This window comes from Anoplophora glabripennis, unplaced genomic scaffold (assembly GCF_000390285.2).
Source record: "Anoplophora glabripennis isolate ALB-LARVAE unplaced genomic scaffold, Agla_2.0 scaffold432, whole genome shotgun sequence".
NCBI lineage: Eukaryota > Metazoa > Arthropoda > Insecta > Coleoptera > Cerambycidae > Anoplophora > Anoplophora glabripennis.
Window position 1 is genome coordinate 134207 of NW_019416822.1, and position 18918 is coordinate 153124.

The 18918-nt window shown below is 31.2% G+C and overlaps 1 protein-coding gene and 1 non-coding gene across 2 annotated transcripts in view; both read left to right on the forward strand.

The window, feature by feature from the left end:
- The first annotated feature begins 1579 nt into the window (after window positions 1-1579).
- The window catches only part of LOC108908637, a 144349-nt gene continuing 127010 nt past the window's right edge, over window positions 1580-18918 (forward strand). The window contains exons 1-2 of the mRNA XM_018712734.1: window positions 1580-1669; window positions 8999-9081. Coding sequence (XP_018568250.1) covers window positions 1637-1669; window positions 8999-9081 — 116 coding nt within the window. The 5' untranslated portion in view covers window positions 1580-1636. The remainder of the gene's footprint in view (window positions 1670-8998; window positions 9082-18918) is intronic.
- Window positions 9414-9485, forward strand: Trnac-gca. Its single transcript has one exon. It is a non-coding gene; the product is annotated as a tRNA-Cys (tRNA).

Here is an 18918-nt window from a genome sequence, read left to right on the forward strand (position 1 = left end):
TCACTGTATGACCAAAATGTCTATGTACATACTGAATGTATAAAAAATAACGTTAAATGTTTCTTCTCTATCCCATACAATCCGGTGTAATAGATCTCCTCCATCGATGATGTAAGTAGCATGTGTGTTTTGAGTGTATATTCATTCAGAATTGTTTAGTTTTCGTTAAACAGATCAATATAGATCTTATATTAAATGTTTGAAATGTTGATATGACAGAAAATGACAGGATATAACAGGAAATGTTGATATGACAGGAATGGTGATTTGTAGGAAAAAAACTATTTTAACAATTTTTGTAGACATGATCTACAACTTTTTTCAGATCTGTTTTTGTGACAACTTACCGTTTATGAGAAAAATGCAAAAACCTATATTTGCGACCTTTGACCTTTTGACATTTTTCAGCACACAGCAAATCGGTGGGAACTTTTTTGACATTTTACTTATAATAGTGTACCAAAGACCTATACCAATATTTAGCTCTATGCGAATTATTATAAACTCACCACTACTTTTTGGTCTATTTTGACCGGATTATTTTCTAAGTGATGGACAAATTTTCAAATGCACTTGTACCTGTCCTAAAGGATTAGATACGCCATCACAAGGCAGCTCTTGCCACTCTTGCCATCTTTGCTCACACCAATTTGTCTACATGGCCTGCAAATGGAACAAACCAAAGAATAGTACAGAAAATATGCTAATGATGACAGCGATGACATATCAACAAGATCTTTCCAAGCATGCGCATTAATTTTTTAAATTTTTTAATTAAATTTAATTAATTTTTAATTAAAAACCTGTGCTTTATATCAAAATTAATTATTTTTAAGATTATAGATTAAACATTAAACATTAAACATTTCTAAACATTAAAGTAAATATGTGCAAGTTACCTAACACTGACGGAATTATGGGACCTTAGTACAATCTCAAATTGTATACAAAGTCCGTTTTTATATTTTTAACGTACGGGCATGGTCAATCACCTGACTAAGCCGTTCATTGCAACACAAAAATAAATCATAGAACCCGAATATCTTGCCTTTGGTATGCAAAGCAGATTACACATTAATTCGTAATGTTTATTAGTTGTAAAGAATACCGCTATGGGTATTATAATAAAACGAAAAAAAAATCCAATCGAGTAACGTGGATCTTATCCGAACGGGCAACGCGCCCTCGGGCAAGGTAGATTTCAGGGCCGTATTTTTTAAAATACCGATGCATAACGGCACATCGGCAATTCCTCGTTGCAGGTAGATGTGTGTTTAAAATTCCTCTCCCAATGGGAGCCAGTCGTTTTAAAAATAACAGATATCTTCAATTTATCCGCATTTGCATGTTTGTATCTAAATTTGTTTCACCCGAGATAACGACGTACGCACCTATTTTATCTCTACGATTTAGATTATCGACTATTTTTATATGAATCATAATATTTATGGTATCGTATCTGAGGCATTATTCCCCTAAAATGCGAGTGTATTCCTGATAAGAAACGGTGATAAGATAAGGGAAATAGAACAGACTTGAATTTTAAACAGTTTTCAATGGATAGTACGCCATTTTTAACGGTTGGTTGTTAGTTTGATAAAGTGCAACAGGTGTGGTAAATTTGAACATTAATGATATGGGCCTTTTGGACGATATGTTTTCCATAAAGGTAAATGTTTTCCTTATTCGTTTAGTGAATATTGCGTGATGTGACTATACGTCTTCAAGGCCACAAACATGATAATATTTTTGATTGCTAGCAATAGTATCAAGGATTTTAAGGTTTCATATTCAATTGTCAATCTAACAGTAAACTAATTCGGATAATAACAGAATTTGGTGCATCCAATAATTTATGTTTTAGTTTTATTTTAAAGCAAAATTGCTCATGCGATAGATAGATAGCAACTATATCCACATGTTGCTATAACCTCAAAATTTGGTTTGTGAACGTATTTTTTTTTAAATTAGGTGAAATTTACTTAATTAACGTAATTAGGAAAGAGTTAAGTGCATTAAAGAGAATACTTTTCGGTTGAAATTAGTATTTTTGCGATGAAATAATAAATAATTTGCCTTAAATGAATAAAATTCAAAGATTAGGATTTGTCATGCTTTATTTGATTTATGTGAAGAAAACGAAATGTTTTGTGTCACATTTTGTTGAATACTATCTGAACAGGTAGACATAGGTAGTCCTTTATGTCCAACAGAGAGATTGTCCTTTGTTAAAAGTGTCGTCGTAACATCTTCCAGTAAATTATTAATCAATCAAATATTCAATTCTACATTCTGCATCGTTCTTTAGATGCAGGGAATTTAAATGAATTCAGAGGTCGAAAATATCATGATATTTATATAAATATCATATCTGATATAAATCAAATTTTGATATTTATTTTGTTATGCTTGTCTGTTTTTTGCTGATGTAAAAAACCGATAAATAATAAGAATCTATTGCTACTGTACTTTTTTATTTAGAGAAGAATACAATATTATAATAAATACGATCACAAAATAATAAAAACTGAGCTAAGGTCGATAATATTATAGTTTCATTGAACAAATAAAATTTGAAAATAGTAATCAATTTAAATGATTTCACTTCACATAACTAATTAGTTTTTCATCATCAGACGAATATACATCATTCGTCACTTCCCAAATCCAGCCTAATTTGCATTCATTCGAAATAGTTCGTTGGGATATTTAAATAAAAAAACAAGTTTAGATGCTCTTACTTTACCTAATCTGTCGCCGTGCACTTATTTTTTATCGGAATAACTACATTTTTTAACAGACTCGCAAATTTTACATTTGTTATAAATATCCGTGATACAGGGTGGTCCGAATTTTATGCAGGAAACTTCGAGGACAAATATACCTCTTTAAGATAATAGGAGCTTGCCTTATAAACATAGGTCTGGAACGGCCTCGTTTTAGAGATACAGGGTGTTGAAGTTGTTAAAAAAAATCATTTTTTATTTGTATCTCCGGAATCTATTAACCCATCTCAATAAAATTTGGTACATATAATGTATGATAGTAGACCTTATGTTCCCTAAAATATGAGCCCTATAGGTTCAACCAGTAGTGTACAACTGGACAGGGGTCACCCCCTTTTTATAAAAAAACCTACGCCATTGTATTTTTTACAAGTTATTGTAACGGATTTATATTCTAATGCACTAACTACGTAAAAAAGATAACTTGAATTTTTTCCTAAGATTCACCATTTTCAAGTTATTCATACCAATACAATCCACTTGTGGGGTTAACCATAATGTTATAAGCATATTATTATTTATGTTTATGCTTAAACGTAAGTGCACATCAACAAAATTCTTTCCATATCACCTGTGAGGTAGTCTGCCTGGTGTATTTTAGTTTTCCCTGGAGGCCTAATCTTTACAAATAAGAATAATTTATCAAAATAATAATAAAAATACATTTACCAAGCAACAACAACTAAACAATAAACAAAATTAACGTTACGTATTTACAGCAATTGTTCAAAATGCGAACCACCCACATCCATACATTTCTGACATCTTCTATTAATGGAACTAATTGAAGCTAATAACATGTGGTGGTTTTCTTTTAATTCATTACACCTGCGTTCTATTCGCTACAGTAGTTGTAGTCTAGTATCTATTGGAGTAAACTTTACTTTTCAGATAGGTAACCCCAAACATAGAAATGGTTTAGATCTGGCGGCTGGCCGAGACACTGGACCCTCTCCAACATTATGGTTGACATTGGAATTTGGTCTTCTGCCTGTCCATCACCCCATATAATTTTCGTTAAGCCATTCTTGTATTATTCTCCTCAAGGAGCACCATCCATTTGTATCCAGTATTTTGTCGTATATTTAATGGAACATCCTCTAATAATTCAAATAGATGGTTTTCTAGAAAGTTTAGAAATGGCTGGGAATTTAAATGGGGTGGCAAGAAGAAAGGTCCACATACTTTATTGCGAATTATTCCGAGCCATACTTTCACAGAAAATTCGTGTTAAAAAGATTTTGTCCGAATTTCATGAGGATTTTCTTGTGACCAAATATGCAAATTGTGAAAATTCACTACCCCTCGCTTTGTGAACGCAGCCTCATCGGTCCAAAGTATTTCTAGTAAGAATTCTGATAAAAATTAGTAAATTTTGCACAGATTGCAGGATTTTGCAGGATTTCTGCCATCCTTATGTAGAACTTTTCAAATTTACTCACTCCAAGTTGCCGAGACGTTATTCGTGTACTCAGCCAAACATCGTCATCAAATACTCTTAAAATTTCATTTCTGTGCCTTTTATTACAAAAGATGAAAGCGACGAGTGTAAAGAATTTTGTTGATATGCTTACAAATTGCAATTACTTTTAAGCATAAATATAAATAAGTATTCTTATAATATTATGTTTAGAAGTGTCTGCTACAAGGGGATTGTGTTGGTATGAATAACTCGAGAACGGTGAACTTTAGGGAAAAAATTCGAGTTACCTTTTTTACTTATTTTGTGCAATAGAATATAAATCCTTTACAATAGCGTGTAAAAAATACAGTGGCGTAGGTTTTTTTTATAAAAAAGTGGGTGACCTTGTCCAGTTGTACACCACTGGTTGAATCTTTAGATCTCATATTTTAGGAAATACAAGGCCTACTGTCATACATTATCTAAATTTTATTGAAATCGGTTAATAGATTCCGGAGATATAAGCAAAAAATTCCAGACCTATGTTTATAAGGCAAACACCGAGGCAAACACCTACTATTTTAAAGAGATCTATCTACCCTCGAAGTTTCCTGCATAAAATTCGGACCACCCTGTATATCATAATTTAATTATCGTGATATATAGTCTGATATACATGGTGATATATGGGGTGTTTGGTAAGTCGATGGTTATAGTGCAAGTGATATGTGATATGTTTCCTTAATATATGTACCATATTCCGAAAACTCTTAGTTTCTGATCTACAGGGAGGTAAAGTTTTATTGAAAAAATGCAAATTTATAAATATGTATTTCGGAAACCGCTCAGAATATTTTAATGAAATTTTACAAGCTTCGACAATTAACAACAATACATGTTTTACGATAAAAATATTGTTTTCAGTTTCACCAGTGGCGCGCAAACAGGCACGTCTTTGGATATTTTTAAAGGAAAAAATGATACACCACTGATTTTTCTTAAAATAATAATATTTTTGAATTCCTTGTTCAATTTGGAAGAGAAAAGGTATCTCGACTGTTTTTCTTATGACTCACCGTTTTCGAGTAAAAAAATTAAAATCGATTTATTGCATGTTACATCCGGTTTCAATAATTTGAAAAAAAAATTATGCACTCATTTCTACCAATTTTATTACAAAAAATTATTATTCCTCGCAGTTAACATCAGTCTAAAAAAATCAGTTTTTAGATTCACTATTTACTATCTAAACAGAAATTAGCAAGTTGGTTGTGCACTCGTTTTTGTTATTGTTTGACAAAATGAATAATAGCTGTCACTTTGAGTGTTCGAGTGTGAAGCAGCAAAATTTCTGCTATTTTTCAAATTATTTGCTCAAAGAACCACCTGTGTGGAATCGTAAAAGGAAATCAACATTGTCTTCTTATTTGACTTCTCCAAACGAGATTTTTTGGGTTGGCTCCTTCCACTCGGCACTTTTGCGCTCGGTTTCTGGATCGTATTGAAAACACCACGTTTCATCACCAGTCACAATGTTGTAAATGAAGGGTTTGTCCTTTTAGGACTCCTGGATGATATTCTTCAAATGTTAAATTCTGAACAATTTTTTGTCGTTAGTCAACTCGTGCGGAACATACCGTGCACGCACTTTTCAGCCAAAATGCGATAAATTGATGTTTTTGATATACCTACTGAATTCCAATTCCGTGAATTGCACAGATGTTGGCTCATCTTTGCAAAATTCACGCATAATTTCGATGGAATCTGCGGTGATCACGGATTTCGGTTGGCCAACATGTTGCTCATCATTTATATCCTCCAGACAGTTTTTAAACCGCCTAAAAGTTTTACCAAGTTTAAAATAAGCTTAATATTAGCTCTTTATTCGATGCCCATTTTTGTACCGATGCGATGACACAAACATACTGTCACTTCAGATGCAATAACTCCGCTTCTAATCATTTAAATGCCATGAATTTTGACAATACATCAGTGAAGGATCTAATTGCCAATAGATTTCCTCACTAGAAATACCTATTTTTGAAATTGGAGCGCCCTTAAATTTTTAACAAATTTATGTTTGTTTTTGAGTTATAATATCTGGAAAATCTCGTAAGCGTGTATTGTGTTTTTTCAGTTCAATGAAATTTAAGAAAATTAGATATACATCGATTTACTTCCAAAATTCATAACCCACAAACTATTACTCAAAAATATAGTGATATTAATTTTTTAACAGTTGTCTTCCATATTTTTTCAAACAATAACGAATTGTGATTTACCTACTTCCTCTATGATATTATATTTTTAATAAAATTATAAGTTAGACAAAGTCAAATTTGGCAGTAGGTATTCCTCAATCTTTTCTTGATCTTTTTGATTGATTAAGTATGATAATAAATTATTATTGACAGGATAGAAATTACCAAATCAATCACTTTTAGACGACAGTTATGTATTTCTGAAAAGTATAAATTATGTACTCTCTTTTATCAATTTACAGTATTGTTTCAATAATTTCCTTTCTTTTTAAAAATATATATTTTTGCTCTATTTTCAAAGATGATGAACTAATTCAGATGAATTGAAATTTACTTTCTAAAAAATCTGAAAGTCAAACAATGATCTACAATCTTCTACAGTATGTCCGCGAAATAAGTTTACAAGAGGACAAATGTACCAAAAATTGAAAGATACAAAAAAGGCATTCTTGATAAAAGTTTTAGCTTGTTTTGAAAATACGAATCACCATGATGAACTTTAATTTTGTTGTACAGGGTGGGTCAAAAACACAAAAATGTTATTTTGTGTAAAAGCAAACATACCTTAATTTGCAAGATACGAAAAAAGGGCATTCTTGATCAAAGTTTTGGCTTGAAAAATGAATAACAGTCACGCTATCAAAAATTAAATTTGAAGAAATATGATCATAACGATGCTACTAGTTTTAGTTCTGCAGTCTTTTAGAGAAACTCCTCAGATGTCCCTTAAAAATCGTGATAAACAGTTATAAGTTGTGAAAAAAGTCATGTCCAGAAGATTTAAAATATATATTTCCGTTCAAACCACACTTTAATCAAACATTGGAAGACGGAGATGAAGCGAAAAGACTAGATTTTTGTTTGTGGATAGAAGACAAAATTTTAAATGGAAATGTTGATTTTTATAAGTTTATTATGTTATGTCTTCTGATGAATGTATATTTTCTACTGATGGAACTGTAGCATCCCAGCACATCAGGTATTGTCCTCCAGAAAACTATGAATTTAGAATAATGACACGAAGACAATATTTTACGAAAGTGAACTTATGATGCGCGATATCTGTTCATGGCATTATAGGCCTATGGTTTTACAATAACACCTACAATAGAATATCGTACTTAGAAATTCGTTTAATTTTTTAGCGATTAAATTTTCGTGAGGTAACAGGTAACAATAGATTTGGTCCAAGTATAAAAAATTAAATTTGTGATAACGCGACTGTTAATAATATTTTTTGGGTAAAAACTTTTACCAAGAATGCCTTTTCTTCGTATCTTGCAAATAAGGTATGTATACTCTTACGCAAAATAACATTTTTGTGTTTTTGACCGACCCTGTACAACAAAATTGAAGTTCATCATGGTGATTCGTATTTTGTAACCAAGCAAAAACTTTTATCAAGAATGCCTTTTTTTCGTGTCTTTCGCTTTTTGTCCATTTGTCCTTGTAAACTCAATTCACTTACTGTATACCAGAAATCTGGGTATGCAAAAGATATTTAACCCCACAAACAAGACTCCTTTCTGCTGATATTGCGGGGAAACAGCTACTCTATGGGTCTCGTGCCCTAACTAGCACTGAACTAAGTTCTAGAATACCTAGTAAACATTTAGTTGTAAACAATCATCCAAAATTAAAACTAAAAATTATATCTTGTGCATACCTAAATTTCTGGTATTGAAGAACTTCGTTTGACTTTATATGGTAAGATTATTTAGAAAAGTATTTTAATTTATTTGAATTAACTTGATAGTTCCCTTTCTGTAAAAACGTTTTTTATTTCACTACATCTTATTTGATTTATCTCAGTTTGTCTCAGTTTATATTTGCTAGAAATATACTTCTTTTTTTACAAAAGTATTATAAGGAAGTCGAGATACCAAGTATAATGTGATTCATGCACTGAGGTTACAAATTAAGTAATTTAATTCTCTTTATTATACTAATTGTTTAAATCAGTTGACTCAGAAGTAGAGGCCTAGTCGCTTATAACAAAATTACACCTTATACCCTTTCAAATAATTTATCTCCGCAAATTACACATATTGTGTACAACAGTTATGTTTTACATAATATTTCAGATTTTGCTACTTTTTATGTAATTAAATAGATTTCCTTAAAGAACTTCAAAATATAGACAATATTCATCATATGTTATTTGTAGTTTTAATTATTGATATTCTTCGTTTTTAATTTTTTCCTTGTCACTGTTTTTTTACAGTTTTCAACAAATTATTAAGGATGGGACTACAGTTCTATTAAAGTAGACATCTGCTATTTTAGCTGGCACACCCTTATAGGGTGTTTCAATTTCCAGGTAAAATGAATACGATTCCTGAAGACGTCGAAAATTGAAATTTCAATAAAAATTTGTATCTTCATAGCATTACCAGGGAATATACTTATGATATGATTAAAAAAAGGACTGATTTTTAGTGGTGCATTAATTTTGATGTTTATTCTTTATGATCTCACATTTCTTTTCAAACTGTATTGGTATATTTTCCTCTATATTTTTTTGGTAATGTGTTGTGTTATGTTTCCAGAAAGAAACTACAAAATCGCGTACAGCCAGGGCAGCTGTTCCAAAAAAAGAAACTGGGAGAAAAGCACAAGTTACAGATAATATGTAAGTAATTTTTTAGTAAGGTTTAATTAATTTTGATTTTTACTACCTTTTAGTAAGATACTAAACATTTATATTTTGTTCTTTATGGTATGAAATAATTGTCAGGCAACCTGCAACGCACCTCTGTGCACTGCTGGTTGTATAATGTACACTTGAGTGGGCTAATAATCGTCTTATATTTTCTTTGCCTAAGTGACAGAAGGTGAAACAATTGTTTTGTTACGTTTAATATTTTCATTAGATTATTATAATTTCATATTATAGTGTAACGACCCTTTTACTTTTAACCAATCGATATTTTATTACCGCTCGTAGTAAAGTGTGGAAGCACTGGGGGTATAGCTCAGTGGTAGAGCATTCGACTGCAGATCGAGAGGTCCCCGGTTCAAACCCGGGTGCCCCCTAACTTTTTTTTTCACCAAAAGTGTACTTTTTTATTTCACATGTAAGAAGTTTGGAATAATTTCAAAACTTCTGTATATTTTGTATGTTACCAATTGAAAATATGTTTTACTATTTCTGAATGAATGCGAAATACATACTTATGACAAAATATCATTTAGTTGTTACGAATTTGAACCATGACTTAAAATGTTACGGCACCTCTTTTAACATACAAAGTGTAAATAAAATTCTTGACCAAACTTTAATGGTGCACTATTTAGAAATTTTTTGTTTTTGTTCATTGTAAACGAATCATTAATATTGGTGACGCTAAGAATTAGGGATTTTTAGTTGACATTACCAGCCGTGCAATGTTAGTTGCCTAAGCTCAGTATATAATTGTTTACGAAGTCTGTATGTTTAGTATCGGGATGTTCCAAATACCCGGAATTTGGGTATTAGTTTACTATCAGCGTTGCCAAATGTGTTTAAGTCAACCTATATTATCGGAATTAAAACAATTCTAAAAAAAAAAAAATAAAAATATTTACATGATGAAGTTTGCTTTCTTTAGCTTGATATACATGGGAGATAAAAAAGAAAAACAAATTTATTTGAAATTTTTGGAGGGGCGTAACTTTTCAGGGGAGAGTTTTTTCAAAAAATTTTATACCAAAGATCCCTATTAATTTTCATCAGAGAATCGCCCCTTACATTTTTTCGGTGTTATTTAGATACACCCTGTATAACTAAAATCTCTCTGCATTCTTGTTTAATTACTTATTTCTTTAAAGTTTAATATTTATTTACATTTTTACATTTTTAGTTAATCTCAAACCAAAGAACATATTTTTATTCTATATTGTTTTATTTGTAGTTTTTAAAGTTTATTTCATATTTTGTTGTAGATAATTTATGAACGAAAATATGTTCTACGATTCATGTTTTTTTACCAAAAATATATACTCGTAGTTTTGTTTGTTTTATGAGACAGATAATAAATGTCTTTAATTTTCGCCATTGTTCTGAATTTGTAGCTACTTTGTCCTGAAAATAAGAACGTAAAAGTTGGCAACCCTAATGTTGACATGTTATTTTTAGCTTTTATTTTGTATAATTACACAGCTCCACAAAATAAAAAAAGTCTTGTGCAAATGACCAGAGCACTTTATTCTTATGTAGGTATTTTGAGTCGCTGGATTTGAATCCGATGTCAGAATTGCCCAAACCACCAGAATATTCTAATATCAAAAAATGTTTTAAAACCCCCAAAATCGACAAATCAACATTTAAAATCCAGGTATGATTTATCAGCGGTTGAAGATAGTGGTGAGATCTTCTAATTTTAAAATTTTAAGTTTACAAATAATGCACAAATATATAGGGAGTCCCACCACGAACTCCATCGATGGATATCTGGGAGACCACTCTAAGGATTTATTGAAATTGTGATGATGTGATACGGACCGTGGGGCCTACCAAACTAAAATATTTTCAAGGTCATCGTACTTCCGGTTATGCCGGAAGTCGATACCAACTTTCTTATTTTAAATGGAACCCCCTGTATATTATTACATTTTTGGAAATAGCATTTATTTTTAAGTTGAAAACATATAGCACACTCTTTACTTTGGATTGACCATTTCCGAGATATTTTGATTTTTAACCAAAAATTGACACATGCAGACTCGGCAATATTTAGTTTTCCCGGAAACATAGATTTATTTTTTTTTGTGCAAATTGGACATTTTGTAGAAGACCTAATTTATCGAATTTGTCATGAAAATTTTCCAGTTTTTATACAGGGTGGTCAAAAAAATTTATCAAATATGAAGTTCAGAAAATGCGGAACCGTCGAAATTTTTAAATGGAAACCCCTATTTTTTTTAACGTATTCACATTCTGCGTTAAAATTAAGTGTAACTTTGTTAAAGTTCCCCTAAATCCAGTGGTTTTCATTTTATTTACGAATAAACATTTCCCTTTTCCTAAAATGATGTTTCCATTTGTTTCGCACATTTTAGGTTGGCTGTCACAGGTTTTTAATTGTCAAATTTATTTTTATAAATGTCCAGAATGTCTTCTTTCAACTTCTAAACATTTTTCACACCTTCGTATTAGTTCTTTCAGTATTTATTAGTGTCCCAAATAAAATAGCATATATCACCGAATTCTATTAGAGTAGCGACCCATAAAGAACTAAATAAATGTTTATCAATTTAATTTAGGTATAGGGGATCTTTAACAAAGTTAAAGGCTATTTTTTCAGTCGCTGTTAAATCATACCTGGATCATAGAAGCTAATTTATTAATTTTGTGGATTTTTAAGTTTTTTTTTAAGGTTAGGAAGGATTTGTCCTGTTCAGCGTGTCTGTGGAGTTAGATACCTTTTGGTATCGAATAAGATAAGATTTTGTAGCAAAATTCTTTTGAATTTGTTTGAATTAGTGAATACACTTACAACAGAAAAAAATACGACCGCTAATAATAGAATATATGCTATTTAAAACGCTTGTTCTTGTTTATTTAAATTTTATTTTGCCCAAAACCCTATTAAAACCGGCGTAAAATCCGATTCGAATACATCTGTAACACCATGTCACATTTTGGTTATTAATATCAGATATCGAAAGTTTTGGGAGCGTGTCGATTTTGGTAACGCTAAAAAGCGGACTAACCGGAGTTATGGAACTGGCGAAGTCGTTGACCAGACCGGTGGTCGGTCACAAGCCACTTCAAGGATACTGCGTCCGTATCAAGTGCAGATCGTAGAAGGTCAATCGGCTTCTATGTGCAGCCGATCTCGTAGCCCGGCGAAATCGTTCTGCGTGCGGTTAAAAATTCCTTTGGAGATTATTTTATTTTAGGCCGATGTTCCTCGAAATAATTTTGTAGATGCATGCATATAACTTTCTACGTATGTTGTTGTTTTCTAAGTCAATGTTATGATATAATTTCTGGAGTTTTTTTTTATTTAATTCGGTATTTCTGCCAATCTAAACAGATTTTTTTTTAATATAAATAAATAACCCTTTACTCTAAAAGGATCAGTCAAATGGTTGATTTTATAAATTTAGTTAAACCACATATAGATCGTTAACAAAACTTTCGTTTCAAATTGACTTAAGGGCGCCGTATTCTTTAAATAGTGTTTTCCACAAAGAAAGCTTATCAAATAATAGGAATGTTATGTCATGCCATATGAGTATTTTCAAAGACGCCGTAGTAAACGAATAAACAGGTGCAAAAAACGTTCAAACCATTAAGGTTTTAGGTACTGAAATCTACGAAAATACTAACTTTTTTATACAGCGTGTCCCACTAGTGCGGGAAAGTCCAATATCTATGTTAAAATGAGGAATATATGAATTTTTCTTTTTTCTGTGTCGCCACATTTCTCGGAATGTACAAATTAAAAATATATTCAACTATACAGGGTGTTCCACTTTTCCTGGCCAGACACCAATTTTGGTTTTTTAAATGGAAACACATTTTTTATATATTTTTTTTTCGGATTCTACATCAAAAATAAAGGGTACTAAAGGGTGACCAAAATATCATGTCAAAATTGCCAATTGAAAAATTGAAAAATTTCGTATTTTTTAAATGCAACACCCTGTATATTTTCATACCATGAGATGCAGAATTAATATTCTCTACAACTTTGCTATACTCGCTCCTATACCAAAATTCATTAGTTTTTCATGAAATCTCATTTCTATGAAAAAATGCGAAGTTTACAAATAGCTTATATGTAAAATAACGTAGTAGGCTCCTGTCAAAGGATAATCTGGAAAATTTTCGATTCGCATAAGGTTTAATAGAAAAGCGACAGTAATAATAGTGAAATGAATTACTCTAAAGAAGAATTAGTAAATAGATAATAGAATAATTAGTAAAACTCATAGTAACTGTTTATTGACAAGTATTTACCAAACTAATAATCTAGATTTACAAAGATATCCTCGTATAAAGTATTTTGTAAAACTGAAGGAGGGAAGAACAACAAATGCAAATTATGAGAAGACAACAAGAACACACGCATGCAGTATCCAAAACAGTAAATTAACATCGTGCATTTCTAACAAAAGTAATAAAGACCTAGTTAAATTAGTAATTAACAGGTAACCGCTCAAATGTCTGCCAATTTTCTCTAAACATTGAGCAATTCTACGACGAAAATTGGTAAATTCTTTTTTTTTCACATACGTAAACCAGAAATTTATTTTGAATTATTTCAATACATTGTGATCTTGTTACTGTGTCTTAGCGCCATACTGGGGCAGCAAGTTACAAACTAGATCTAACAAAACTAAAATACAACATTTTTGTAGTAGGTATTTACCGAAAACTCCTTTGTGTCATGATAAAACCACATATTACAATAAAACCTAGATTTTTGTAACCTCTATTTACAATTATGTCAATATGTTGATTGGAATTTAGGTTATTTTTAAATAGAACATTTTAGTTTTTAATGTAATAAACTTTTACTAAAGATCATTTAAACTATTTAAAGTATAAGTGAATTCTTCGAAATGTGAGCTCAAAGTTAAAACCATAGAAGTACATTTTCTTATTATTATGCCATTACGCTAGTGAGTTTCAAGGTACTGGACGTTGAATTGAAAAAAATGTATTATACTTATTCAAATACTTTTGGAGGTATTTTGACGAAGATTGATCAAATTTATGTTGACTAACTAAAGGTTTGTGAATTCATATTAATTAAATTGGCATACAAATAGATACTGGTTAACACTATTAACAGTATTAAAAATACTATTCTAAAATTATTCGTCGCATAGAAATACGTGTATAAATTTTTTTGGAAGTATGCAATTTTAAATTTTTGCATTTGCAATTTTTGAATTTTTTATGAATACATATGGATTCATAAAAAATCCAAAAATATTAGCGTAAATCTATTTAGAAAAATCTGATAATTGCAATGCATCGTTTTTGAAGGTTGTGTTGTCGGAAATTATTTATTTCAGGGATATAATTTTAAATCTTTCTCTGTCCATTTGAGTATTTTGCTACCTGTAACATTGAAAAATTAAAATAAATTTCTCAGTGATGAGTTGCTTTATGAAATAATTTTTGGCTAATCAAAAACTTCACGTGATCAAAAAGGTACTGCCACAATCTTTGGCTCAAATGAAGATGGTCTGACCTAACTTCCATTAAGAAAAAATGTCTGGCTCCTCTGCTATTGATTGTCAAAGTTCTTGAAAAAAATTATGTTTTTTTGTAATATCTGGAGAATGTTACTATGGATTTTTGTTAAACTTGCTGTGGACTTGTTCCTAAGTGAGACTCATGTTTTGATGAAGTAGCCGCGTCCATCCGCCTTGGGCAAGTGGTAAATTCTTGAGTGTCTTAGTTCAACAATTACCAGAACTTTTTATTTGGTCGTTGGGATCAATTCATTTTTTTAATGATGGATCAATCCTTTTTCAAGTTTTTCGTGTTCTTGGTAAAATCTTGTAGCATTCATAGTTTTTACGCAAAAAAATGTTTTCAATTTTAGACAATCATTATCACTACTACTCAAGTACAACAAATTGGTTGACAAAATACTCAAAATAAGTAAATAAAAAGCTTTAAAAATTTTTATGAATTCAATGAACATGAGCCAAAAATTTGAGACAATCCAAGGAACAACCTCCTGAAGATGAACTTATCAAATAATATTTTACACATATACAGAGGCAGCGTTATGATTTTATCTGCACTAGATTACCTCATCTAGATAAAATATGATTATTTTATGTTAGGTGACACATTTACCTTTTATGTACCTAAATGATGCATTTATATAATAAATAATAAATTAAAATTACCTGATTCACACCAAATTCCGCATTGCTGCACTGCACTGCTAGTCAATTTGTCAACTGAGATTTATTGCCCAGTAGCCCAATGCAACTGTGTTTGTTTTCCTTTGTCCGCGCTCGCATTCTTCAACTGGGCGTATACATTTCTACCACTTCCACGTTTACTTCGACCAGACCTGTATATGGGTATGGCTAAATAAATACGGGAACAAGTTTTTCAAATATTTCATACATACTGCCAACCTCTGGATTCTTCAATTGAGATCGGAAAGACTATATAATAGCATAAAATTCTTTGTTGAATATTATCCATAGTAAAAATCTTAGATGAACGAATAAAATGAACAGCAGTAAACAAACTACGTGACAGATCACGCTCAAACTTCTCGTCAGAGTAGAGTACATTTCTGCATCCACGACCTGCCACTGTAGGTAACAGTCAACACCGCAAAATTTAAACCAGTTTAAAATTTTGCCTTTATTTCGATATTCACAATATTCAAATCAAATTGTTAATTAAAAAATTACTTACCTAGGTTATTATTGTCTTGATTATTATTTCAATACCTACAAAGAAATTTAATGTATACTCGTTTCAATGAATATTAAAGAAAACATTTTCAAATTTTTTGGCTCACAAAAATATATCAGTCCTTGATTTGAGGAATTAAAATGCTTTGTATTTACCCGAACTATACAAGGTGTTAATTAAGTATGTACAGTAAATTCAACAGACGATTATTTGAGTGATTTTAAGACAAAAAGTTCATATAAACATTGGTCCGCAAATGCTTCCTTTTCAAGATACAGGGTGTTAAACTTTTGTAAAAAAATTGCTATTTCGTAAATCTCTTAAACATCCTTTACCCAATTTTGTTGTAATTTGGCAGTGTTATTTGTAGTGTTAAGGTACTAATTTAACCCTAACTTGATAGATTTGTTAAGTCCAGTGAATATTTTTAATAATGTTTCTTGTGTGGTCCAGCGATATGCAGTTAAGTGGATTTTATTTTTTTTCTACAAAAATTAAGGTACGAAAAACATTCAAGACACAAAAAAGTTGTATTTTTAGTTGCTTAATCCAAAAAACATAAAAATTACAAAAAAGTTGGTGACGTTTTTGTCAAAAATATTCGTTAAGGTACCGTTCGGAACGCCACTGCACACTACAAGTAACACTACCAAATTACAACAAAATTGGGTAAAGGGTATTTAAGATATTTACGAAATAGCAATTTTTTTACGAATGTTTAACACACTGTATCTTCAAAACGAAGCATGTGCGGACCAATGTTTATATTATATGAATTTTTTGTCTTAAAATCTCTCAAATAATCGTCTGTTGAATTTATTGTACATACTTAATTAACGCCCTGTATACTACGGCCCTTTATGCCCATAGAATTTCGACACCAAAATGACTCATCGCCTTTATTATCGAAAAAAGTTATATATCTGCTCTGATTTTTAGTGAAGTATAGCAACTTTTTTATAAACAAATATGTTCATTATTTACATTGATTATATTCGAACAATACGTCTAAGGAGAAGGATGGATGGTTACCATGTTGGAAAAAACGTTAACAACGTGCATGTATCCATTTCTGCACCCACAGCCCCAAGACAATTTTGCCCGTCCCAGGACATGCAGAGAGGCGTTTGAATATCGGCATAATAGTAAAACTGCTAAAAGTAGCCACGTGGGCATGGGTTATGTAGTTTTAAAAGTTTTGCGATTGCAGATTTGCATCTTACGCCTTTTACAGTGTCGAACCCGCGTAGGACGTAGTGTGTATACGATATTTTTCCATAAATGTGCATTTCCTTCTTTGGCTATGGCAATTACGGTGGGCGGCTAATTGAAATTGCATATCCATGGGGTTAATGGAACCGTGTGATACAAGAACAAATTAAAATATGTCAATGTCATTAAATGTTAACAAAATCATCAAATTGGCAACTATTACTGAATAATTTATTACAATTGCTCTTTAGAAACATGAACATACAGAATGTAATACAGGGTAATTCACAACTTATCGAAAAAAAATTGGGAATAGATGCGGCATGAGAAATGAAGTAAACGTCGTAAAAATTTGAAAAATCCTTATAGTTTCCGAGAAAAAAATTATTGAAGTTGTAGTACTTTCAACCATTACATAGCTGGACAACTGTAGTCTCTAACGTCATTCGCAATACTCGTGTAGAGCCACGTGGCCTCAGCGACTCCGAATATTGAAATCCGATTTTACAATTGACGTTGGGATAGTATTGACAATAGTTTTTTAGTAGTTAGTGTCAAAAATGGCTTGCGTATATAGCAACTCGGAGTGGATGGATATCGTTTTAATTTATGGTAAAGCAAGACATTTGTATTATGGTGAAACATTTCGTCCCTCTTATACGTCTCTACGTGATAATAAGGACGATTTGTGTTATGGTGAAAAAAGACAACATTTGTGTTAGTTCGTACCTAGAAACTGAGTAAGCCGGATCCAAATGTGTTTACACGTCGGTAGACAAAATTTTGAACAGTTGTAATATCATTTATGTCAAATTATTTTATTATATATATAAAATAGAGGTACTATAAATGAGAAATGGAGTCAATGTTGTAAAAAATTTTTTGTAAAATCCTTCCTGAAATCCTGAAGTTATAGCACATTAAACCACTACATAGCTGGACAACTGTAGTCTCTAGCGTCATTCGCAATACGCGTGGAGAGCCATGTGACTCCTAATACTGAAATCCGTCGTTGCGGTAGTTTTTACCTGTTATCTGTGGTATTTACATCAGTTTTTTAGTAGTTAGTGTCAAAAATGGCTTGCGTGTATAGCAACTCAGAGTTGATGGATATCGTTTTAATTTATGGTGAAGCAAGACAACATTTGTATTATGGTGAAGTATTTGTGTTATGGTGAAGCAAGACATCATTTGTGTTAGTTCGTAGAAAGTGAGTAAGACGGACCCAAATGTGTTTACACGTGAGTGGATAAAATTTTGAACAATTGCTGTTGCAGCATCGGGTATGTCAAATGATTTTATTATTTAAAAACACAAATTAATTTTATTAATAATTAATAAAGGCAAAAGCATTTGAATTTGCCGATATAAAATAGGTGCGATAAAATTCTATTTACATATTTCTTTCCTTGCGAAAGTTTTTGTCCGTTTTTATCACGCCGCCATACCGGTCGCATTGTGCGAGGTCAGGTTTTACAGTGGACCAGTTTCCAGTGCCGTGCAGAAGTGTATTTTTAAATCAATTTCGAACTGACCTTTTTGAATTTTTCTTTACAAAATTGTATTTGTAAGGGTCCCCTGTACATCCAGAATTTTTTTTTGGATAAGTTCTGAATCACCCTGTATAGACCTCTTCTTTCAAATCAAATTCAATTCCAATTTGTAAGAATTTTTTATGAAGTTCTGTTTTTCGATTTTTGTTTGAAGATATTTTAATATTACTTCTTCTGTATCGATTTTTTTTTAGCCAAGCATGGCCGAATTGCTAGTAAGCCTCATTACCTTTTTTTATTTTGGAAATAAATAACCAATTTCATTTAAGAATGTCATCTCGTCCAGAAATGTTATGAAACATTTTAAACATTTTCA